Source organism: Globicephala melas, chromosome 16, assembly GCF_963455315.2.
Source record: "Globicephala melas chromosome 16, mGloMel1.2, whole genome shotgun sequence".
NCBI classification, from domain to species: Eukaryota; Metazoa; Chordata; class Mammalia; order Artiodactyla; family Delphinidae; genus Globicephala; species Globicephala melas.
The window spans coordinates 7,497,729-7,522,119 of record NC_083329.1 but is presented as its reverse complement, the minus strand read 5'-3'; the positions used below and the strand labels follow the sequence as shown (position 1 = coordinate 7,522,119).

Here is a 24,391-nt window from a genome sequence, read left to right as displayed (position 1 = left end):
TCTCAGGGGGTCTGGGGAGGGTGCAGTGGACTGAGGCCGTGGTCTCAGAGGGGCCATCTAGCCAGAGCCCGGCTCTGGGCTGCCAGGACCCTGCGGTAGGCCCCCTGTGCCCAGGGTTCTTGGGTGTCAGGGGATGGGGTGACATGTCATGTTCTGGAGCTGGGCCCAGTCCGATGTTGAAATCCTTTGGATTCACTCCGCTTGGGAAGCCCTTTGCAGACTGTGCCGTGGCCCTGAAGCCACGCCTGGCTCCGGCTTTCCTGACATTGGATTCGCGTGTTCCAGGCCTCCCGAGTCTGAATCTGACCTCTGGCAGCAGACCCCTCCGAGAGATGCCGAGGCTTTGGTTCCTTGGCTGTCTTAGTCTGCCGTAACAGAATACCACGGCCTGCAGGCTTAAGTAACAGAATACCACGGCCTGGGGGCTTCAGCACAGGAGGTTTGCTTCCCACAGTTCTGAAGCCTAGGCATCCAAGACCGAGGGGCCGGCAGGGTGGGTCTCTGGCGAGAGTCCTCTTACTGGCTTGTTCGGTGGCCACCTTCTGCCGTGTCCTGACACGGCCTCTACTCTGTGCTCGCAGGGAGATCTCTGGTGTCTCTTGCTATAAGCACACTAATCCTGTCGTATCAGGGCCCCACCCTTCTGTCCTCACTTGACAACCTTCATTACCTCCTGAGGGAATCGACATACGATTTTGTGGGAGGGACACAGTTCATAGCCCTGGCCATTCAGGGTCTCCCCTTCAGTGCTGACCCACCTTCTCACACTCTGTCCCCTGTGCACGCACATGTGTGCCCCATGCACACCCTTCCCCACCCTGGGAAGGTTTCAGTGTCCTGCCCAGCAGGGCCGAGCTGGGCCTGCCCCGGCAGGTGCCTCCCTTACTGGGGAAGCACCAGCACCTCCACCCCCTGGACCAGAGCCTGGGCCGCCACCTTGTGGCCAGCTGCGGGCCCGTGGGCTCCGCTGGTTATAAGCCGAGAGACCTTCTCGGGTCTCTGCTCCCCGGAGCCTCTGTTCTGTCGTCTCTGGAACGGGGACCGTGGCTCTTGCCTCCTCAGCTTGTTTTCTCAACATGTGCTTAGGGCCCCCTGTGCTCCAGGCACCGGGCCCTGGGGGGTGCATGTAGGGGACACAGGGTGTATGTAGGGGGCTCTGCCCTTAGGGGGTGAGGATGAAATCAGATCATGGATACTGAGCCCCAAGGCAAGGTCCAGTGTAATGTTGTATTCATGCTTTACTATTTTAATAATAATAATGAATACTTCTGTTTTTTTTTGTTTTTTTTTTGCGGTACGCGGGCCTCTCACTGCTGTGGCCTCTCCCGTTGCGGAGCACAGGCTCTGGACGCGCAGGCTCAGCGGCCATGGCTCACGGGCCTAGCTGCTCTGCGGCATGTGGGATCTTCCCTGACCAGGGCACGAACCTGTGTCCCCTGCATCGGCAGGCGGACGCTCAACCACTGCGCCACCAGGGAAGCCCTACTTCTGTTATTTTTAGTAACTAAGAAAAATGAAGAGAGAGGACCTGGGACTTGTGCCAGAAAGTCAAAAGGGGGTGCGGTCAGGGGCACGAATGGACAGACCCACAGGGAGGGGCCTTCCCCAAGCATTTCCCGCCACTTTCCAGGGACTGATTCAATCCTAAAACTGGTACTTTGATTTTAAAACATGTGTTTTGGATGAACTTATGTTGTATTTCAAAGGAGAACAGTGGCTGAAGTGTCCTGAAGTGAGTTCTGTTATTTACTCGTTTTTTTATGGGCATCGAAGTTGTGTTTGGAATAGCAGATGTGAGGCACTGTCATCTCACTGTCACACCGATTGCTCACTGTTCTGAGAAGGTCACATCATAATCCATTAGGAATAATTAGTCCCCCGGCACCCCCTGCCTTCTTCTCTCAACCGCTCCATTAACTTGGGTGCGATCGCACATCCCGGGTGCCAATCAATGAAGATCTGCCCGTAATGTACAAGGTGGTGCTATTAGTTACAATGTATTAACTGCCTAATTTAAAAATACAAAGCTGTCTTTATGAAGGGCAATTAACCACTAAATGTAATTGATAATTCATAACCCCCTGATTAGGAAAGACAAATACTAAGAAAGAATTGATTATGACATTGTCAGCCTCTCTGTCTGCGTTCGCCTTGTTGTCAGTAGATCTGCCAATTTTTTTCCAAATCGCACCTGTCCACTCCAGTGCTCAGAGGGTCTGAAAGCTCACTGTAGCGTGGGAATGCGTGTCTTCACCACTGAATCCTGTCTGTTTCCGTCAGGGCTACCCTTGGGGGAAGCAGTAGGCGTGGTCCTAAGGAAGGGTCCCCCTCACCAGCTGTCATCTGGACTTTCCATCACTCAGTCATTCAGCAAACGCTTATCGGGGGCCTGCCGTGTGCCAAGCCCTGTGTGAAGCACTGGGAGTGCTGAGGAGCGCCCAGCAGGCCCCATTCCTGACCGCATGGAGCACATGGGTCCAGGAGAGAGATGGTGAACAGATACAGAAATGAGACGATTGGAGATACTGGTTAGTGTTAGAAAGAAAAACCTGGATAGAGACAGGGTAGGGGCAGCGTCCCACAGGATGGTTGGAGAAGGGGACATACAGACCCTCCACCTTTTCCCTAGGATTTCTTGGGCCTCTTGACTTGTAGCCTGGTGTCTTCCGTGGCCCCCCACCGTGCTCTCTGCAGATGCCAAATATGAAGGCTCCCTCGCTGTGGCCCGGGGTTCATCCAGGGAGGGCTGTGCACTCTGGGCCAGGCCAGAGGTGTGGCCAGCCCACCTCTTCTCACTCCCCCCGGCCCGCTGGCCCCCTTGCTCGGCCCCCACGCCAGCCTCCTCTCCTGCCCGGCCACACCTGCAGCGCTGACGCTTACCAGGTCCCCCCTTCCTTCTGCCGGCCGCTCTGCCTTTGCCTCTTTGCTTCCCTTCGGGTCTCAGCTCCGGAGCTCTCTCCTCCCCAGGGAGGCCTCCCCGACCTTCCCACCCTCCCTGGCCACCCTGTCTCTTCACCTGTTTGGTTCTTCCCAGCACCTCTCTGTTCTCAATCCCCGATTCCCCCTTCCTTTGTGTGGTCTCCGCCCCACCTGCCGACTGGGGGCTCTGGGGGTCAGAGAGCCTGCCTGCGGACACCGTGGCGTTTCTGTGCGCCCACCAGCCAGGCATTTAGTAGGTGCTCAGTAGCTGCCTGTAGAAGGGTTGAATGTTATTTCACTGGGGTCTCTTCAGGCATCAGCTTTGTGGCTTTGCATTCGGTGAGCCTGCCCAGGTGCAACTGGGATGCGGAGCCTCCTGTGAGCTCAGACGGGAAGGATGTCGGTGCCGCTGACACTCTGCACGCATCCCAGGCTCACCTCACGTTAACTCGCCCGTGTGCCTGGTGACTCTGTCTGGCAAACCTTTCTTCGGTGACAGTGATGAGGAGACACACCTCAGCTTGGCCCCTTGACCTTTGTATTTGGGAAAGTGTGGGTACAGAGTCAGCTCAGTTGCTAAGTGGAAATGCTCGTTGTGACGGGAGGTCCAGAGGGGTGGCCAGGACGCTCAGAGGTGACCCCCGCGAGGCTGAGCGGCATGGTGTGGTGGAGGAGGTGTCGAGTGCGGGAGAGCTGGCATGTGCGTGGGCAGTGTGTCCCAGGGGAGGGTGGGGACGTGTCCCAGGCAGAAGGGGAGGTGCGGGCAGAGGCCAGGCGGGAACCTTGGGGAGCCTCAGCTGTGTCAAGCGCAGTGAGGGTGAGAATGGTCTGCTCCAGCTCCAAAACCCCCGGGGTCAGTCGAGGCCCAGCTCAGGGGCCCGTGGCAACCTGGCCTGCACCCTCGGAGAAGCGCCTGTCCAGCCCCCTCCGCAGCAGGCCACACTGCCTGCTGACAGCCCCTCCACCTGTCTCCCCACTTCCAGACTGAAGCGGTCCCAGCTGAAGGTGAGGTTCTGCACCAACGAGTCGCAGAAGTCCCGGGGAGACCTGGTGGGGATGCTTCGGCGTCTGGGCTTCGACATCTCAGAGGGCGAGGTGACCGCCCCGGCCCCTGCCACCTGCCTGATCCTGAAGGAGCGAGGCCTGCGGCCACACCTGCTCATCCACGACGGTAGGCCTGCCGGGCCCTGGGACCTGGCTGGGGTGAAGGCGCCTCCTTTCCAGGTGGGGGCTGGGGAGGGGCCCCTTCTCACCTGAGCCAGACCACGGGGCAGGACACAGAGGTAGCACGTGGCTCCTGTTGACACCTGTGGGCTCCCTGCTGGGGACCTGGCCCCATCCATCCCGGCCTCATACCGGAGGGTGTTTGGAGGCAGGTTCCAGGTGGCTCCTCAGAGGAAAACCCTGAATTTGCTTTCTGTGATCTAGGATGAAGCAAGGTGGCAAGGAATTGTCAAGGGGGCAAGATTTTAGCCTCTGGTGTGTGTGTGTGTGTGTGTGTGTGTGTGTGTGTGTGTGTGTGTGTGTGTGTGTGTGTGTGTGTGTGTGTGTGACACACACACACACACACACACACATACATACACACACAGAGACAGAGAGAGACAGAGAGGGGGGGATGAAAAGCTAGACTGAGGTCCATAGGTTTCTGAACTATATTTGTGAAAACCAGCCCTGCTGTCTGGCAAATGGCACAGGTTTCCTTCCTGATATTAGTCTGAATGAAGGAAAAGAGCCCCTTAGACCCTCAGCGGGGAGTTTTGCTGGAACAGAGAGGAAGGAGCAGTATTACCTGGTGCCTTCTGAATATTTAAAAAGAAGAGGGACTTCCTTGGCAGTCCAGTGGTTAAGACTCTGCGCTCCCGATGCATGGAGCGCAGGTTCAATCCCTGGTCGGGGAACTACGATCCCACATGCTGCGCCGTGCGGCCAGAAAGATAAAAAGAAGAGACATAGCAATGCTTCAGAATTCAGGACACTTTTCTTTAGTTGCACTGAGCCTTCTTCCCTCCTTTGCACTTGGTGTTTTGATTTACAAACCTCTGGCAGAGACAAGAATGATCTTCCGCCTCCGGACAGGGGTGGGCCTCCAAGAGATGGAGGGAGCTCCCTGGAGGTCCGGGTGTCCAGTCCACGACTCTGGCGCCAGTCGAGGGCGACATGCCCAGCCTTTAGAAATCGTGTTTCTCCAAATGCTTCCTCTGTGATCTAGGATCCCTGCCAGTGTCTTTAGAACAGGTCCTTAAAGAAACAGAAAAACTTAAGAAAGAAATCCTCCCCTCCCCAGGGTGAAGGGAGGGGTGGGGTGGAACTACCAGAGGTGAGAGGGAAACTCAGAGTTTGCCTTGAAGGCATCGTTCATCAGTGAGTCCAACAGGCAGATGTTAGAGCTTGAGAGGCTGAAGGGGAAGCCAGGTGCCCTTCCTCACCTATAATCCTGCATCTGTGTTTTCCATAGGTGTACCTGACTTTTCAGACTTTGAATCTTTTTCAAGTTTTATTGTCAATAAATCTTCCCCCCAACATTTTATTACGAGAATTTTCAAATGTACAGCAAAGCTGGAAGAATTTTACTTGGAATATTTGTATGCCCTTAACCTTGATTTTACCAGTGACATTTTGCTATATTTTCTTCATTATATAGCTACCCATCCCTCCATCCATCTATCCATCTTTATCTTTTTGATGCATTTCAAAGTAACTTGCAGGCATTGGTACACTTCCCCTAAACACTTCACATCATTAACTAGAGTTCAGTCTGTTTAGTTTTTTCTTTTCATGTAAAATTTACATGCAATGAAACACAGAAATCTCAAGTGTACTTTTGCTGAGTTTTGAAACATGCGCACATCTGTGTGACTCAAACCCCTGTCAAGACCTAGAACATTCCTGGGGCTTCCATTACTAAGACTCCATGCTCCCAATGCAGGGGACCCGGGTTCGACCCCTGGTTGGGGAACTAGATCCTGCGTGCATGCCGCGACTCAGAGTCCGCATGCCGCAACTGAGACCCCATGCAGCCCCCCCAACAAAATATATGTATTATATATATATATATATATATAAAAGAAAGACCTAGAACATTACCATCACCCCAAAAGTTCCCTAATGCCCTTCCCTATTAGTCCCCATCCCCAGCCCCTATAGAGGCACCCACTGTTTGGATTTTTTTCCATTATAAATCAGATTACTGTGTCTAGAATTTCATATAGATAGAATCACACAGCACCTAGTTTTTGGGGTTCCCAAGACCACCCTCAGGCTTGATGATTTGCTAGAAGGACTCACAGGACTCAGAAAAGCTGTCCTACTCCCAGTTATGGTTTATTACAGTGAAAGAATACAGATTAAACTCAGCGAAGGGAAGAGATGCGTGGGCAGAGACCAGGAGCATCTGGGCGCGAACTTCCAGGTGCGTTGTGCTGGGATGCACTTCATTCTCCCAGCAGCGCGATGCGTGACGGTACGCCTGAGGTGTGGTCACCCAGAGAAGCTCACTGTAGCCTCGTGCCCAGGGTTTTTATTAAGGGTCAGTCAGGTAGGCATGCAGCGCCCGTGTGACTGACCTTGGCTACTCTGTCTCCAGGCCCCCAGGTGTCAAACTGATGCAGCATAGCCCAGGGCCCCAGACACACAAAAGCGCTCTTTCCAGGCAGAATATTCCAAGGGCTCAGAGGTGATCTCCCGGGAGGCGGTGGTGGGCCTGATCTGAAGACAGCCTTTCTTTGGATGTGCAGGGTTTGAGCAGCCCAGGCCTGCTGAGTTAACCGTTCCTAGTGTGCACGGCTTCTTTCACCCAACATGCTGTTTGGTTGCACGTGTCAGTACGTCTTTTCCTCTTGATCGCGGAGTGGCATTCTATTGAGTGAACATCCCATGGTTTGTTTATCCGTTCCCCTGTTGACAGATACCTGAGTTTTGGTTTTTTTAAAAATTAATTAATTAATTTTTGGCTGTGTTGGGTCTTTGTTGCTGCGCATGGGCTTTCTCTAGTTGCGGCGAGCGGGGGCTACTCTTCGTTGCGGTGCGCAGGCTTCTCCTTGCCGTGGCTTCTCTTGTTGCAGAACACGGGCTCTAGGCACATGGGCTTCAGTAGTTGTGGAACGCAGGCTCAGTAGTTGTGGCTCGAGGGCTCTAGAGCGCAGGCTCGGTAGTTGTGGTGCACGGGCTTAGTTGCTCCGCAACATGTGGGATCTTCCCCGACCAGGGATCGAACCTGTGTCCCCTGCATTAGCAGGCGGATTCTTAACCACTGTGCCACCAGGGAAGTCTCCTGCCTATGGTTTTGAACTAAGGGAACTTCTGGGGTAATGCTGGTGTTGGAGTGGGGGTGCCAGGGGTGGGCCCATCATCTTTCAGGATCCTAACACACACTCTGTGTGGAGCCAGAATTCCTTCATCTGTAAAATGGGAATAGCACCCCTTCCTTGCCCACCTCTCATGGCAGCTTGACGATCAGAAAGAGCATCTGAGAAAGGGTCAGGCAGACAAGGCAGACACAGGTGTTCCTGGAAGGAGATGAGAGGTGGGCCATGTCAGCCGGGGCTTTATCCTTCTCTCTCTCTCTCTCTCTCTCTGTCTCACCAGGAGTCCGCTCGGAATTTGATCAGATCGACACGTCCAACCCAAACTGTGTCGTAATTGCAGATGCAGGAGAAGGCTTTTCTTATCAAAACATGAATAAAGCTTTCCAGGTGCTCATGGAGCTGGAGAATCCTGTGCTCTTCTCACTGGGAAAAGGGTAAGTCAGCTGCAGAGAGAGTCGTTCATGGCCACTTTGGGTCATGCTCTGTGCGTCTCTGACTTAACAGAATCAACAGAGAAGACGGGAAAAGTGGGTGTGGGGTGGACGCAGGGTGACTCCTTCTTCCTTCCCTCCCCTTTTCTTGCTTTTTTTTCCCTTCATTTCTTCATTCCTATCTTTTGATAATTTTTGAGGAAATTCCCTGTCTTTAGGAGCTGGTTGGTCAAGCTTCCCTGCGGGCCCGAGGCTGGAAGAGGCCAGGGGCAGGGGAGGGTCACTGCAGAGGAGACCCCTGGAGATCTCAGGGGCCTGTGTTGACTTTCCTGAGTTTAGGTGCATTTTCACAGGATACAGCACAAGACTTGGATGGATTGGGCCAAGGGGGCACCTAAGTAGTAGAAAATAAGCTCGAGGGCCTGTGGGATGCTCTTGTCCGGGCCCCATATCTCTGGCCGCACAGCACAGTCTGTGTAAAGTTGTGATTTTGTGACCAACATTTTTGTCCGAGTCTTCAGCCTGAGCCTCACTGTCTCTTTTAAAAAGCCATGTTGGTTATTTTTCTTACCATCTTTTACCACCAAGACAGCACATATTCACTGAAGAAAAATTAGAGAATACAGATGAGCAAAAAGAAGAAAACAAAGAATTTCCAGTCCCACCGCATTAACGAACAACTGTCAACGTATTGATATACGTCCTTCCAAGTGGTTTCCTGTGCAGAGAGATCATTACACATGCGTGTATTTACATCAGTGTCAAACTTGACCTACTTCTGTCACCCATTTTTAGTTGTTCACCAAACATTTTGTGAACCACTTTCCATACAATAAGTAGATGTCTCTGTGGTGAGGTTATTCCTATCAATTGTTTTTACAGGTTTTTTTTTTTTGTTTTTTTTTTTGCGGTACGCGGGCCTCTCACTGCTGTGGCCTCTCCCATTGTGGAGCACAGGCTCCGGACGCGCAGGCTCAGCGGCCATGGCTCACGGGCCCAGCCGCTCCGCGGCATGTGGGATCTTCCCGGACCGGGGCACGAACCCGTGTCCCCTGCATCAGCAGGCAGACTCTCAACCACTGCGCCACCAGGGAAGCCCTAAATGCATTTTTGACTTACAATATTTTCAACTTATGATGGGTTTATCAGGACGTAACCCCACGGTAAGTTGAGGAAGATGTGTATATAAAGAGAAGTTGATTGTGGAGTCTAGGTATGTCCAGAATCTGCAGCATAGGCCGCAGGCTGGAGATGCAGGGGAGAGTTGCAGTCTGAATGCCAGGCTGTCTGCCGGCAGGTTCCTTCTCGCTCAGAGAGCTCCGACTTCGTTCTGGTTGTGCCTTCAGCTGACTGAACGAAGCCCACCACGCTCTGGAGGGCAATCTGCTTTACTCAGGTCCACTGATTTAAATGTTAATCTCACCCAAGAGACATCTTCACAGAAGCATCCAGAATACTGTTAGACCAAATATCTGGGGAGCTTGGCCCAGCCAAGTTGACATAAAATGAACTGTCACAGTCCCTTCCAAACCTTACCTTCTTCAGTTTAGTTCATTGCAAACCACAGAACCTGGCCTGCTTAATTCTTTTACACTCCTGGCTTGGTCCTGTAGGCATCCCTGAAGTTACCAGCCCCTCACTAAAGAACAACACAATTAAGAAGATCTGTTTTAGTGACTTCCCTGGTGGTCCAGTGGTTAAGACTCCATGCTCCCAACACAGCAGGCACAGGTTCGGTCTCTGGTCGGGGAGGTAAGATCCTGCATGCCACACGGTGGGGCCAAAAAAAAAAAAAAAGAAACTCTGTTATAACTCATTTATGTTAAATTTTTTTTCTTTAAAATTGTCTCTAATTATTAAAAGTTACTATTCCAGATAAGGGGTAGTAGTCAAAATAGGTATGTTGTTGAAAACGAAAAAATAATGAGATCAGTTTCTTTTAGCTTTGTAATTCTGTAACACATTCAACAGTAGGCAAGTGTTTGTTTTCCAAATAAGCAATTAGTGGGGTCTCTAGCTGCTGGGGATTCTGGCTTAGGCTATGGGCTGGGTACTCAAAAATCAGAGAAAGGGACCAACAGCTTCTGGGCCTAGGTCATAGCTTCCTGGGACAGCCCAAGGAGCCATGAAGAGCTGCTGTCCACGTGGGGGTCATTGATGGTGAGGGGCTGTCCTCCACTGGAGTGGGGCTGTGCGGAGTCCCCAAGGAGGCAGGGTGGCGGGGGCACTGGGGCAGAGTGTCCTCCTCCTAGAAACGGTGTGATTTACATTTGGCATCTGTTTGGACCGAGAGTGGGAATTGCCTTTGTAATTTCTTCTGTCATGCTGCCCTCAGAAAATTAAGCTGTTTACGCGACAGCCTATGGAAGGTTAATGGCTCTTGTGGGAAAGGTCAAGTGGTCATTTTGAAGGGAGTTTGTGCTGAATAATCGGAAGGGCAGAAGAAATAAAGCATAAAATCTATCTGACTGCTTCTCTCCGGCTTTTCCCTGTCTTTCCAGAATCCACAGTTTCTTCTTTGTGGCCAGAACACTCAGGTTCTCACCAGACCTGCTGTTGCTTTTATTATGCCAGTAACAAAAGATAAATATATCAGATCTCTTGTGTTTCGGGAATAACCTGGGCCTTTATGATAAAAAAAAAAAAGTTAACTTAGGTGCTAGTATTTACTGTATCTCTAAAAATGTTTTCAGCTAACAGATGGCCTTCAAGGTGCCTTTTTGTTTTCCTGGATGAAGAAGAAATAAAGACAAATTCTGGGCACTATAAAAACAAGGCCAGGGCTTCCCTGGTGGCGCAGTGGTTAAGAATCTGCCTGCCAATGCCGGAGACACGGGTTCGAGCCCTGGTCCGGGAAGATCCCACATGCCGCGGAGCAACTAAGCCCGTGAGCCACAACTACCGAGCCTGAGCTGAGCTCTGGAGCCCACGCGCCACAGCTACTGAGCCTGCGCGCCTAGACCCCGTGCTCCGCAACAAGAAAAGCCACCACAATGAGAAGTCCGCGCACCTCAACGAAGAGTAGCCCCCGCTCGCCGCAACTCGAGAAAGCCCACACGCAGCAACGAAGACCCAACGCAGCCAAAAAAAAAAAGCAGAAAAAACACAAATACTAAGTTCTCCAATTTTGATTTATGGAAGTCAGTTTTTCCTTTAGGTTCTAAAAGTCAGTGTAGCAAAGACAGGGTTTTAATTGCGTATTTTCTGCTGCATGTTCGGTTTGTTCTTCCCACCAGGACTAAATTTAAATTTAAGAAAGCGCAGGTATCTGTCACTCTGGAAAAAAGGTTTTGGGGGAGGCTGAGGCGGGCAGAAGGGGTGCTGCGTGGGTGTCCTCGGGAGGCCTTACCGAGGGGAGGGGCCCCCAGCTCCTGCCGCCTCTACACCGCTCCGAGCTGAGGCTGGAGCCCTCAGCTCCAAACAGAGCTGTGTCCGTCGCGACAGAGTGGCCTGTTTTATAATTGTTTCCTTGGTGCCTGGCTAAGCCTGTCCTATGCTGGCCGCATTCTTTCCCTCAGCTCCGTCCTCCTTGCCTGGCTCGCTTCAACATGCCCGTCCTCGGGGAGGCCCTCCCAGTCTGGCCCCTCCTGCAGCGGGCATCTCATGGGGGGCCAGGGGACGAGGCGGTGGCTCCCTGAGAGGCTGACAGACCCCCGTGCGCCTAGAGCAGCGTCCGGCCCTTGGGGCCCTCAGCAGGGTGCCGAGTCCGGGAGGCTCCGGGCCTGGGCTCTTGCATTCCTCCCCCTTGAGCTTCAGGTCTCAGCTTTGATGTGTCCTTCTCTGGGCCACCTCCCCGCCTTCCTGTCCCCAGCCTGTCCAGCCCTCCTCAAGCAGAGTGCACAGAGCATGGGGTTCCACCTGTTGTCACCCATGTCTTGCCCTTTTATATTTGTCTGTGGACTTGTCTGCTTCCCCCCGAGACCGAGAGTCCCTGGGGAGCAGCCTGGGTCTGAGAGCATCCCCTGCAAAGGGTGTGGGGCATCTGCGTCCTAAATGTTTTGGGGGACTGCGTTAGCGGATGCCACTGCCCCCCGGCAAGCCCAGGCCTCAGCACCCAGCATCTCCCTCTGCCTCTTGGGCAAATTTTGCTTTACTTGGCCATTCCTTCAAACCCTGGACCTAGGAAACCCTGGACCCATGACCTGGGGAAAGCGTCATACCAAAGTAGTTGATCGTGGAAAAAGAAAAGGAAGCACTATTTTGAGGCTGTATAAATGCAAAATAGATGTCTAGGTTCCAGATTTAAGATAAATGAGATTAGGAACCTCTAAGCCTGTGATTTAGGGTCACCCTTTAAAAATGGGAGCATTGGCAGGTCCTAGCTCGGTAAGCAGCGGCGGTTCTCTCTTGGCTACCAGGTGCCTTCCTGCATGTGTGTGGTATCCCACATCCTCGTGGCACGGCCCCAAGAGCACAGAGCCTCGGACCCCGGCCGAGAGGCCCAGGCTCACTTGGAGACCGAGTCCTGTTGTGATGGGAGATGCCCCCATGGCATCAACAATCGGGCTGCAGGCTCTAATCCACCCGACAGGAGTGAGTAGCAGGGGACCAGCCCTTGCCAAGGTCAAGGGTTTGGCTACAGCCCCGCAGCCCAGCCTGCATCCAGACGGAAGCTTCCAAGGTGGGCAGTGGAGGATGCGGAGTGGGAGACCGCTAGTCCCACCTGAGCACCAGGTGAACGCTGTGGGCAGCAAGGCTCCTGCAGCCTTGGAGGCCTCAGGTGGGGCAGAGAGGGACAGGCAGAATCCCTGGGAGCCGCAGAGCTGGAGGAAAGGCACAGCCCTGGGGCAACTCCCGAGCTGTGCTACCATTTCCAGTAGTCACACAGCAGGCTTCAGCCCCGCAAACTGGAAAGTCCTGTGTTCATCCTTTCTTCTCCAGCTCATATCTTTTTTAAAAAAATAATTTATTTATTATTCATTTATTTATTATTTTTGGCTGCGTTGGGTCTTCGTTGCGTCCCGGCTTTCTCTAGTAGGGGCTACTTTTCGTTGCGGTGTGTGAGCTCCTCATTGCGGTGGCTTCTCTCGTTGTGGAGCATGTGTTCTAGGTGTGTGGGCTTCAGAAGTTGTGGCACATGGGCTTAGTTGCTCCGTGGCATGTGGGATCTTCCCGGACCAGGGATGGAACCCATCTCCGCTGCATTGGCAGGCGGATTCTTAACCACTGTGCCACCAGGGAAATCCCCCCAGCTCATATCCTATTACCCATCTCAGTCTGGGTGAGCAGTTGTTTATAACAATGTTCTCTAATATTTTTGGAGCGGTTTCTGCGTGCCAGGCATCGTGGTAGGAACTTCGCCTGCATTATTTTGCTCAAGCCTCACAGCAACCCATAAGGGTAGGTACTGGAGTTTCTTTTTGCCCATTTTACAGATTAGGAAACCGAGGCCCAGAGGGCTTAAGCCACCCGAAGTCCCACAGTTAAAAAGAAGTGGAAAGAGGGTTTGAAACCCTGAGGTCAGCATGCTTCACTAGCCTTCTCTTTGCTTTTCCACATACATGTTGTTTATTTGTATCATTTTTTTAGATTCCACATATAAGTGGTATCATGTGATATTTGTCTTTCTCTGTCTGACTTCCTTCACTTGGTATGATAATCTCTAGGTCCATCCATGTTGCTGCAGATGGCATTGTTTCTTTTTTTATGGCTGAGTAGTACTCCATTTTGTGTTTGTGTGTGTACATATATATATATGTGTGTGTGTGTATATATATATCACATCTTTTTAATCCATTCATGTCTGTGGACATTTAGGTCACATACATGTTACTTAACGTCTCCCAAATTTGAAGGTTGAGGGGAGGGAGAAGGGTAACTGATATGACGGGTCTGAAAACATAGTGACAGTCCTGGGTTTCCGTTAACCCTGTCTTCAGAGCAGCACAGAGTCAACTACCTTCTCACTTTATAATCGAATGGCTTTGCTCAGAGAGAACTGGGCTTGGTCACCGTGTGTCCCAAGGGGTCTGCGTGTGGCCTTGGGTGGCCAGGCAGTGGCAGCTGGGCCTCAGCAGAGCGCTCACAGGAGGGAAGATGTGAAACCGTCTTGGGAGGCCCTGCTGTGAGCCAAGCCGTCTTGGCCCCAGTGAGACGGGGAACAAATAGTTGTCTTCTCCTAAAAGCATCTGGCGCCTGTAAGACCTGGCACCTCTCCTGACCCCCAGCTACTAGGAGATGCGGCAGGGTGCTGTGGAACTAATGGAGTTTTCTTCTCCAGGCGGCAATTAGGGTTAATTATTAGCAATTAGGGGTTCACCACATGCTCTGTGGACCAGCTGTCCTTTCGAGAACACAGGTCACTTGTGTTTCTCTGTGTTAGCAACTGGATCCAGCTGCCCCTGGGGTCCCCCACTGTGGCGGGGTCCCCACGAGGCTGGCAGCAGGGGGCCATTCTGACTGAGAGTTGCTGACTCACCGTCTCTCCCCCTCTCGTCCAGGCATGGTGGCCACCGCTGGGCTGTGTCGAGCTGACCTCCGTTGGTCATTCTCAGCGTAGCGTCTGGACTGACCCTGGCCGGTGACTCAGCTCTCTGGAGCTGGCAGAACCGGGACAGGGCAGTTTCTCTTGGCACTTCCCAGGCCCCTGGGCTCAGCTCCCCTCGTCCTCTTCTGCTCTTTTCTAGACGCTACTACAAGGAGACCTCTGGCCTGATGCTGGACGTTGGTCCCTACATGAAGGCGCTTGAGGTACCTGCCCTGGGTCTGCCCGAGCCCTCTTCACGTCTCAGGGCCCTCGGGGATGTTTCTGGCCTTTCTGGAGAAGAGGGTGTGCTCAGTGTTCTGAGTGCCTTCTATGTTTTCCAGCTCACCCCCCCCCACCCCATTTGAGGCTCCAAGCCCGGCTCTCCCCCTTCTCTGGAGCTTGGCCTCTCGGCTGCCCTGGTCATCACTCTGCCCCCCAGTCTCTCCCTCTCCTCCCCACAGCCCGTACCGCCTGCCGCTGACCCCGCTGGCCCTCCCAGCATGCTCCGTAGCTCTCCTCTCGGATTCTTGGCTTCTGGGTGTGTGTGAACCTGCCTCATTCCTGACCCTCCTCTGCAGCACCCTGAGCTTGATGTGTCCTGATTAGACTCCTTCCCAGTTTCCTCCTCCAGTTTCCAAGTCTGGGCTCAGATGGGGCTCCCGCTCTGACTCACACCTAGCCAGCTGCCCCAGCCCGGGCTCCTGGCCCAGGTCAGCCTATGTCATGTCCCGTACTCACCGCTACATTGGTCCCTGCCTACTCGCACTCAGGTGGGAGGGACGGACAGGCTGGCGGATGGGGCCCTGGAGCTTTTCCCCTGGAGGGCCTATGACAGAGCTGGGGGTGGTCGGGGGAGAAGGGAAGGGAGGAGAAGCAAGAATGCAGATGAGAGCACTGTCGGGGTGGCCTGCTGAGGTCTGGCACTGGGGCAGGTGGCAGGGTGCCTGGTGGTGGGTGCCCCCAGCATCCCGGGCAGCCCGATGTGGAGTTGTGACACTTGCCTACGAGGTGTGCCTCTCGGCCCATGTGTCTTGCCGCTTGGAGGTCCCTGGCCTGCAGGTGCACATTTGGGGCATCTCTCCTTGATTCCCCGGAGGGAGGATTTCACTGCAGAGCGGGTGTTCACCTGTACTTGCTCCCAAACCCATGCCACGTCCTTCTGTCTTTCCCCAGTATGCCTGTGGTATCGAAGCTGAGGTGGTGGGGAAACCTTCCCCTGAGTTTTTCAAGTCTGCTCTGCGGGAGATGAGGGTGGAAGCCCACCAGGTAAGCCAGCGAGTCCTGAAGCACGTGTGTGGGGGCAGCTATTGAGGGAGGCCCAGAGTGCTCCCGGGGCGGCCTCGGCCCCAGAGATGGGTTTGAGGGCTCAGGCAGCCTGCGAAGGTTCCCTCTCGCCCCCCATGAGAGCTGATCTGACTGGAAAGAGGGAAAAAGACAGCAACAGAGGCCCATTGAATGTTTTCCACCTGGTTAATTAGTATCAGTATAAGAGTGAGAAAAAGAAATGCCTGTGGCTGTTTTCAAGCCACTTTTGTTTCTTCTCTGGAAGGATAAGGATTGACAAGTCCTATCAATATATTAAAAATATTTCATGGAAAGACAATGCTCAGCAAGATGAAAAGAACATGTGGAGTAAAATCATGCATCTGGCCACCTTTACATTATAACTGTTTTTGAGACAGGTTGCCTTCCAAACATACATCTTAAAAGGAAAAAAGGCAGTTATGGTTTTAGTGTCCTCAGTGCCCATCCTCCCACCTCCCCTTCCCAGGTAGAGTGAGTCGGTCCCCTCCGGCCGGTGGGTTCCTGATGGCATTGTTGAAGAAACAGTGGGCACGTGTCTGCCGGCAGTCAGGGCTGTCCTGCTGTCTGTTTTGGACGCGGCACCAGGGGACAGTGTCAGCATCCTGTGGTGAGGCTGGTGCCCCCAGGATCACCGTGCTGCTCCCTTATTCTTGGACCGGAATTTCACATGTGTGTTCCAGTCTAGGGCACTGGTCTCTCACGATGCTTAGAGAAAGACAGCACAAAGCCATGGAAGTCTGGAACCTCTGCGCCCAAACCTCCCCTGAGATTCACAGATGCCAGAAAATACAGTTCTCGGGGGTCCCCAGGAAACACCTAGAAAATGCCGGGTGAGGCTGTGGAGAGGAGAGGCCTGTGTTTTGAATGAGTGAAAACTACAGGAATAAATAACTTGGTTTTCATGACTTCATTTCACAGTGACAATTTAAAAAATTTGTTTTATTGTGACAAATTTCAAATATATACAAAAGCAGAGACAACGAAACAGTGATTCTCCTCATATATCCATCACCCAGATTCAACAATTAAAAGATTTTGTCACATTCCCTTCTTCTATCCCATTTCTTTCTCTTTAAAAATTTACTTTTTTTTTTTCTGTTGTATTTTAAAGCAAATCCCATTCTTTGTTTTTTGGTTTTTGGTTTTTGGTTTTTTTGTGGTACGCGGGCCTCTCACTGTTGTGGCCTCTCCCGTTGCAGAGCACAGGCTCCGGGTGCGCAGGCTCAGCGGCCATGGCTCACGGTCCCAGCCGCTCTGCGGCATGTGGGATCTTCCTGGACTGGGGCACGAACCCGTGTCCCCTGCATCGGCAGGCGGACTCTCAACCACTGCGCCACCAGGGAAGCCCATATTAATGCATTTTTGACAATGCATTAAGACACCTAACCATGGCAAAAAAACCCCACACACATGCAAAAAAGCTGTTCAGCATCATCACTCATTCAGGAAATGCAAATCAAAACCACAGTGAGATCCCACCTCACACCCACTTGGATGGCCATGATAATTTTAAAAGAAAAAAGGAAAATAACAAGCATTGGCTGGGATGTGGAGAAACTGGAACCCTCATACAGGAATACTGGTAGGAATGTAAAGTGGAGCACCCACTATGAAAAACAGCCAGTATGGAAAACAGTTCCGTGATAATTAAATGTAGAATTATCGTATGACCCAGCAATTCCGCTCCTAGGTGTATATCCAAAAGAATTGAAAACGGGTGTTCAAACAAAACTTACACGCGCATGTTCATAGCAGCACTATTCACAATAGCCAAAAGGTGGAAATAATGCAGATGTTCATCAACAAATGAATGGGTGAACAAAATGTGGTTTATTGTCACCGTGGAATATTTCAGCTATTAAAAGAATGAAATACTGATAGATCCTACCATGTGTATGAACCTTGAAAACATTATGGTAAGTGAAAGAAGCCAGTCACAAAAGGTCACGTTTTATATATTTAACATTTATATGAGATGTCCAGAATAGGCAAATCCACAGAGACATAAAATAGATTAGAGGTTGCCAGGGGCTGGGAGTGTGGGGGATGGGGGGCGACTGCCCGTGGGTACGAGGTCTCCTTCTGGGTTGATAAAAAATGCCTGGAACTCGCTGGTGGTGATGGTTGTACAACATTGTGAATGTACTTAATGCCACTGATCTGTATACTTCAAAATGGTTACATTGGTCAATTTTATGTTATTTTATCACATTGGAAAAGAAAACCAAACCAAAAAAACTCTACCTAACAAAATCAATAGTAATTCCTTAGTATTATCTAATACCAGTCCATATTTAAATTTTCCTGGCTGTCTCAGAAATGTCTTTTATGTAGATTTAAAAAAAAAAATCAAATCCAAATAAGGTTGTTTTGTGTTTTAAACCTCTCTTTTTAACATTTTTATCATGGAACATTTCAAATATCTGTGCAAATTGCGAGAGTAACCTCATAAGCCCCTAGGTACCCATCACTGAGCTTCAGTAATTATCAACTAATAAACACTTTTAAAAATTGTTTTTAACTGTTCATTCTGAAGCAATTTCCCACGTACAAAGAGGTTGCAAAAATAGTACAGAGAATTCCCCTGTGTCCTTACTGCAGCTTCCCCAAAGGCTAATATCTTATGTAACAACCACAGGACAATTATAAACTCAGGAAGTTAGCCTTGATGCAGATGTTGACTAGCCCAGGGACCCTCTGTTTTTGGACACGTTATATTTGGTGTCACGCCCCCTAGCACCCTTTATTCTGAGCAGTTCCTCAGTCTGTCTTTGTCTTTTAGGACTGTGGCCGTTTTCAAGAGTACTAGCCAGTTCTTTCGTAGAATGTCCCTGATGTTCCCTCATGATTTAATTTCAGGTTATGCATTTCTGGCATATGTAATTCTGGTTATACATTTCACAGACAGTGCCGTGCCCTCTGGTGTGTCCCATCAGGAGGCATGTGCGGGCGCTCTGCGCATTATAGGCTGTGGTCACTTTGATGCCTGTTGGAGGTTCCCATTTCTGCACTGCAGAGTTACTGTTGTCCCTTTGTGACTAATAAGTATCTTATGGGGGAATACTTTGACACTGTGTAAATATTCTCTCTCCTGACATTCTTTTCCCCTCCTAATTGCAGCATCCTCTTACCTGCAACAGTTGTCACCATGGTGCCAAATGGCGCTTTTCTACTTCCATTGTTCCCTCTATATTTATTGATTAGCATTTACTGTAAGAGAGAGCTTTCCTTTTTCTCCCATTTACTTTTTTATTTATTCCAACATGTACTCATGGATATTTGTTTAATTCCACGAGTCGCAATCCATTCCTGTTGTTACTTTGTTGCCCAGATTGTCCCCTATTTGGCCATTGGGACCACTTTGAAGATTAATAACCCCTTGTTTAATCTGTGCTCCCACCTGTTCCTCTCCCCTAGATTATTTTGAATCATCTCCCAGAAATCATATCATTTCATCTGTAAGTATTTCTAAGTGTCTCTAAAAGATAGGAATTCTTTTTAAAAACATGGATGATGCCATTATCACAACTAAGTAATACTAACAATAATTCCTCAATATCATCAAATATCCAGCCTTTATTCACATTTCCCTGATTGTCGCTTGCAGTTTCTTTGAATCAGAATCCACATGAGGTCCTCGCATTGTGACTGGCCGGTGTGATTCTTAAGTGTTTTCTAATCTATCCATTCCCACCCACCGCGCCGACCCCACCCCCGTCTCCCTTTTGTACTCCTTGCAGCTTTATGAAGAAGAAGCTGGCTTGTTTGTCCTGTAGAGTTTCCCACTGTCAGGATTTTGTTGATTGCGCCTCAGTGGTGTCCTGTCTCATGCTCCCCTGTTCTCCCTGCTTCCTGAATGTTGATAGTTAGATCTAGAAGCTTAGACAGAATCTGTTTCAGTTTTTTTTTTTTTTTTTTTTTTTTTAACATCTTTATTGGGGTATAATTGCTTTACAATGGTGTGTTAGTTTCTGCTTTATAACAAAGTGAATCAGTCATACATAAACATATGTTCCCATATGTCTTCCCTGTTGCATCTCCCTCCCTCCCACCCTCCCCATCCCACTCCTCCAGGCTGTCACAAAGCTTGATGACTGCTTTCTGGGTTGTGTTGTGGCCTCCCTTAGGAGGTTCAGAATGTCTGGGTGTCTCCTTCGGTGGCGTTAGCAGCCATTGGTGATTGGTGTGTTAACCCCATTCATTCATTAAGGACTGCAAAATGGTGATATTTGAATTCTGTCATTCCTTCTCCATTTCTTCTCTGGATTACCTCTGTATAGGAAAACGCCCCACGAACTATGCGTTCCCCTGAAGTACAGTTCATATAGGAAACTACAGATAAATGCCTGTTTCTTTCTTGCTATTTATTAGTTTTCGGAATAATTGATTCTCTAACACCCTCCCAATACCTTGGAGGTTTAAAACTACATATATGGCTATAAATAGACAAAAGCATATTTGACGTGTTCCAATCCGTGCAGTTATTCGTGTTCAAAGTACTGCATCTTTGACCAGTGGGAGCCTCTTCCAGCTGCCCTCTGAGTCCTGTTGTCCTGACCCCAGAGGTCTCTGAGGGGCTTTACTCTGTTATGACAGGATAACACCTGACCTGCACACTTCCTGCCCAAGGCCTAGAGTCTGCCATCCTTCCAAGGAGCCATGCTTACCCTTAGTGGAAAATAGTATTCAGAAACCATAGTCGGGATATTAACCATTCTTACTGTTATTGGGTTGGTCATCATTTCCAAGACTTAGTCTACAAGGGTTGAAAAAATATGTATCTTTAAAGATGAAGTGCAGGGCTTCCCTGGTGGCACAGTGGTTGAGAGTCCGCCTGCCGATGCAGGGGACGCGGGTTCGTGCCCCGGTCCGGGAAGATCCCACATGCCGTGGAACAGCTGGGCCCGTGAGCCATGGCCGCTGAGCCTGCGCGTCCGGAGCCTGCGCTCCGCAACAGGAGGGGCCACAACAGTGAGAGGCCCGCGTACCGTAAAAAAAAAAAAAAAAAAAAAAAAGATGAAGTGCATAATGAGTTCATACTGAAACTTCTGATCCAGATTTAGGCCTGTGGGTTTTTACTGGATCACCCATCTTGTGTCTGTATTTCCTTTTTGCCATGTCAGAAATCCTGGCTCACGAGAATACCGACATAATCATTTGTTTTAGCCCATAATACACACACGAGTCTTGAATCTCAAAAACCTTATGCTGTGTGGGAGAAGCCAGGCACAAAAGAGTGGGTGCCACCACCAGTTCTATCAGCGCCACCAAGGCTGGGGCAGGGTTGTGATTGCCGTGGACTGGACTGTGAGACACAGCATCACTGTGGCTGCTGATTCCTGAATATGATGAGGCTGATTACCGGTGCTGTTTCAGATTTCTTTTCTCGACAGTTCTTTTTTGGCTTAGAATATATCCCTCTAGGGATTTACAGCCAAATTACTGTTTTTTAAAGCTACCATTATTCTGCTGGGTAAGTGTGTCACCAACGGGACCCTCCTTGAAGTCACTTTACTTCCAATTTTTAAGGAGTTGGTTTTTCAACATTTAAACTTGTTCCATAGTTATGTAAAAATTCACGTAGTTCCGAAATTAAATCCACGGAACAAGATACATTCAAGGAAGTCTGGTTCCTGTCCTTTTCCTTCTATTGTCTTCCCACCCATCTCTCATCGTAGCCATTTTTATAAATATTATGGCTTATCTTTGCATTTTTTAAATATGACCAACTATGTATACATTTGTATCCTACTTACAGGGTGAATTTGCGAGAGCAAATTCTTTTTTTTTCAAAGATTTTTTTTTGATGTGGACCATTCTTAAAGTCTTTATTGAACTTGTTACAGTATTGCTTCTGTTTTATATGTTGGTTTTTTTGGCCGCCAGGCATGTGGGATCTTAGCTCCCCGACCAGGGATCGAACCTGCACTCCCTTCATTGGAAGGCGAAGTCTTAGCCACTGGACCGCCAGGGAAGTCCCTGAGAGAGTAAATTCTTAAGATCACTTGTTATAGAGTGGGAGGACTGTCACTGTTGTAATCTGAGTTAAAAATCTGAGTATTTAGAATTACGTAAACACTGTGGTCACAACCATCTCCCGTGACCCCCCCAACCCCCTGCTGTCCCCAATCAACAAAACAAAAAGCTGTCACTGCCTAGAAATTAAGACCAGAGGAACTGAATATTAAGACGTTATCTTTGTAGAGTTGACCTTGGTTAATCCCCTCCCCCCCTTTTGTTTGTTTGTTTATTTGTTTGGTGTTTTCCAGTTACTTTCACGGTCAGTGTCTTTTACATTCTGAATGAGAAACTGCGCTCCCCACACCCCAAAGAGGAGCTGAGGCCCTTCTGGGGGTCAGGTTGATCGGGCTTCTCATTTGGCGGATGCCAGGCCATGCAGTCTGGGGTGGCGGGTTAGGAGCTTGGATTCCTGGCGTGTCTGCTGAGGCTGGGGTCCCTGTGCTGTCCAGGCATTGCGAGCATCTGTGGCCCTGGGTCGCTAAGGAATTGTTTTCTCTGGCGGCTCTGAGCCCACGTGGCAGAGCTGAATCTTATTTACCTGCCACATTATCATGCTGTGTCTGTCTCCCCTCTTGACACACAGTTGAGCGGCGGTTGCATGTTCTTAACACCCCACCTCACCGTTTTTCTCAAATGTTAATTTAGAACGTTTTGAAATACTGCTTGAGCCTCGGGATGTGTAGACACTGTAAAGCAGTATTTCAAAATAAGGCCATTTTGAACGAACTGTGTCTTATGCACAAGGTAGTAATTCTCTGCTCCTGCTTCTCTCTTTTTAATGGAAAATGGCTTTGAGGGGCTGTCTTGCTGCCGAAGTGCCGGGCTGTGGCAAACCTTAACATTTTCAAGCTGCTTTAATCAATAAAGTTATCACCAGCCATTTCCCTCGATAACTGCTTCTTCCCAGATCCAGACTTGCTTCTTGCTGCTGAGGAGTTTTCCACCTGCGCTCAGAATGGATATAACTCCCCAAATCCAATTTTCATTTTAACCTTTCCTCAATAGCCTAGAAATAACAGATTGCTGGTATTACTCTAATAAATTGGAAATTCAAACCTCTTAGCGGTAACCAGGCCCTTTCCAGGATTCAGTAATAAGGCAAAGAATAACATACCTTAAAGGCTACTTCAAGAAATACCTAATTCTCATGGTTTAAGGCTTCTGAATCAGTGGGTGGTTTTATAGCTTCATACTAAAGCCCGAATGATGTGAAGGTTTTGGCAGTTTTCCATAATCCTAAGAAATTCCATCAGTTGCGAATTGTGCAGGTTTAGTGGAAATTGGGTCTGCTAAGCCAATTAGTCTGCTGACTAAGCAGACCAGACTGCTTAGTCAGCACCAGAAGCCAGTGTGCAGGCAGCCTGGAAGCTGGGGGTGCCCATTTCACAGATGAGGAACCCGAGGCTTGGAGAGGAAGGACCTTGAATACTTTGAGCACTTGTGCTGGGCACACCCAGGATCTGTCACATACCCATTTACTTCGTGAAATCCTTACTCCAATCCGCTGTCGTAGGTACTTTCATTCTCGTCTTAAGGTTAAGGTTAAGGATTTCTCAGCCTCAGCACTACTGACATTTTGGGGTCAGATCATTATTTGTGGTGGGGGGTACTGCCCTCCTCCCCCAGCTGTGAAACCACAGATGTCCCCAGACGTTGCCAAATGTCCCAGGGGAGCAAAATCGCCCCCAGTTGAGAACCAGGGCACTGAGGAGTAGTCACAGGAACGTCTGCTGTTGAAGCCAGGATTACTCTGCCGTGGCAGGGTGAGGCCAGGACCCAGCCCCCTCCAGGTCTCTGCTGCTCCCCAGTTCTCAAGGAGAGGCCAGCAACACAGCAGAATGCTTAGGTTAGAAAAGGCATATTTAGCAGTGCAATATCATTTTCTGTTGTGAAAAACATTAAAATCTGTCTTGTTGGCAGAATATAGAAAGTAAAGTTAAGCAAGATCTTGGGTGGTGAAGGTGAGGACTCTCAGGACAGCCTATCAAAAAAGGGGGCGAGGTTTGTGGGTTTATCCAAAGAGGGCCGGGCATAAAACATGGACTTTGCCCCATCATTTTGCTCCCTGGTTTTCAGGGCATTAATTATAGCTACGGGGTTATGGGGACAGTCTGTACCCTTGGTGGGGAGGCCTTGTGGGTGGGGAGTGAACGTCTGCGTGGGGACCTCCTTCCCCTCAGGTCTGTGCGTGGAAGGCCCGTCTTCTCCCCTTCGTGGGCTGGGCCCTCCGCCCGGCCCATCTTCCCCACAGCGGTGTGCATGGTCTTTGGGTGTCAGTTCAGGGACCACTTGCTGGGACAGTGTGAGCCCCGGGACAGAGAGAACCTGAGCGGTGCCTCATCCAGCCACGGGCGGGGGTTTCCAGGAAATGCCAGCTCTGGGGCTGCCTTGTGCCCCGTCTCGGTCATAAGGGAGCTTTGGAGCCTCATGTCTTAGTTTTCCCTAAGATATTTCCTCCCCTAAAGCCTTTTTAGTAGATTTTATTTTCTTCTCCTCAAAACACAGTTTTTTAATCTGATTGTGAAGTAGCTCATGTTTGTTAAGGGGATGAATAAAGTTCAGAAAGTACAAGGGAAAAAGTGTTCATCCTTCCACTAACCTGCGATGACACAAGTCATGCTTAGCCTTTCCGATTTGTCGGTGTCTACATAGACTTTTTTTTTTTTGGCTGCACTGCTCGACTTGCGGGATCTTAGTTCCCTGACCAGGGATCGAACCCAGGCTCAGCAGTGAAAGCGCCAAGTCCTAACTACTGGACTGCCAGGGAATTCCTGTATATGTACATTTAAAAAGAAAATTATTTATTTATTTGGCTGTGCTGGGTCTTAGTCGCTGCACGCGGGATCTTCGTTTCTGCGTGCAGGGTCTTTAGTTGTGGCATGCAGGATCTTTTTAGTTGTGGCATGAGGGCTCTTCGTTGTGGCATGTGGGATCCAGTTCCC

The 24,391-nt window shown here is 50.1% G+C and overlaps 1 protein-coding gene across 14 annotated transcripts in view; it reads left to right on the top strand.

The window, feature by feature from the left end:
• The window catches only part of LHPP (phospholysine phosphohistidine inorganic pyrophosphate phosphatase), a 149,355-nt gene that overhangs the window by 13,295 nt on the left and 111,669 nt on the right, over positions 1-24,391 (top strand). For all 14 annotated transcript variants that reach the window (XM_060285998.1, XM_070043842.1, XM_070043841.1 and 11 more), the window contains exons 2-5: positions 3,903-4,090; positions 7,507-7,660; positions 14,284-14,347; positions 15,297-15,389. In XM_060285998.1, the coding sequence (XP_060141981.1) occupies positions 3,903-4,090; positions 7,507-7,660; positions 14,284-14,347; positions 15,297-15,389 (499 nt within the window). The remainder of the gene's footprint in view (positions 1-3,902; positions 4,091-7,506; positions 7,661-14,283; positions 14,348-15,296; positions 15,390-24,391) is intronic.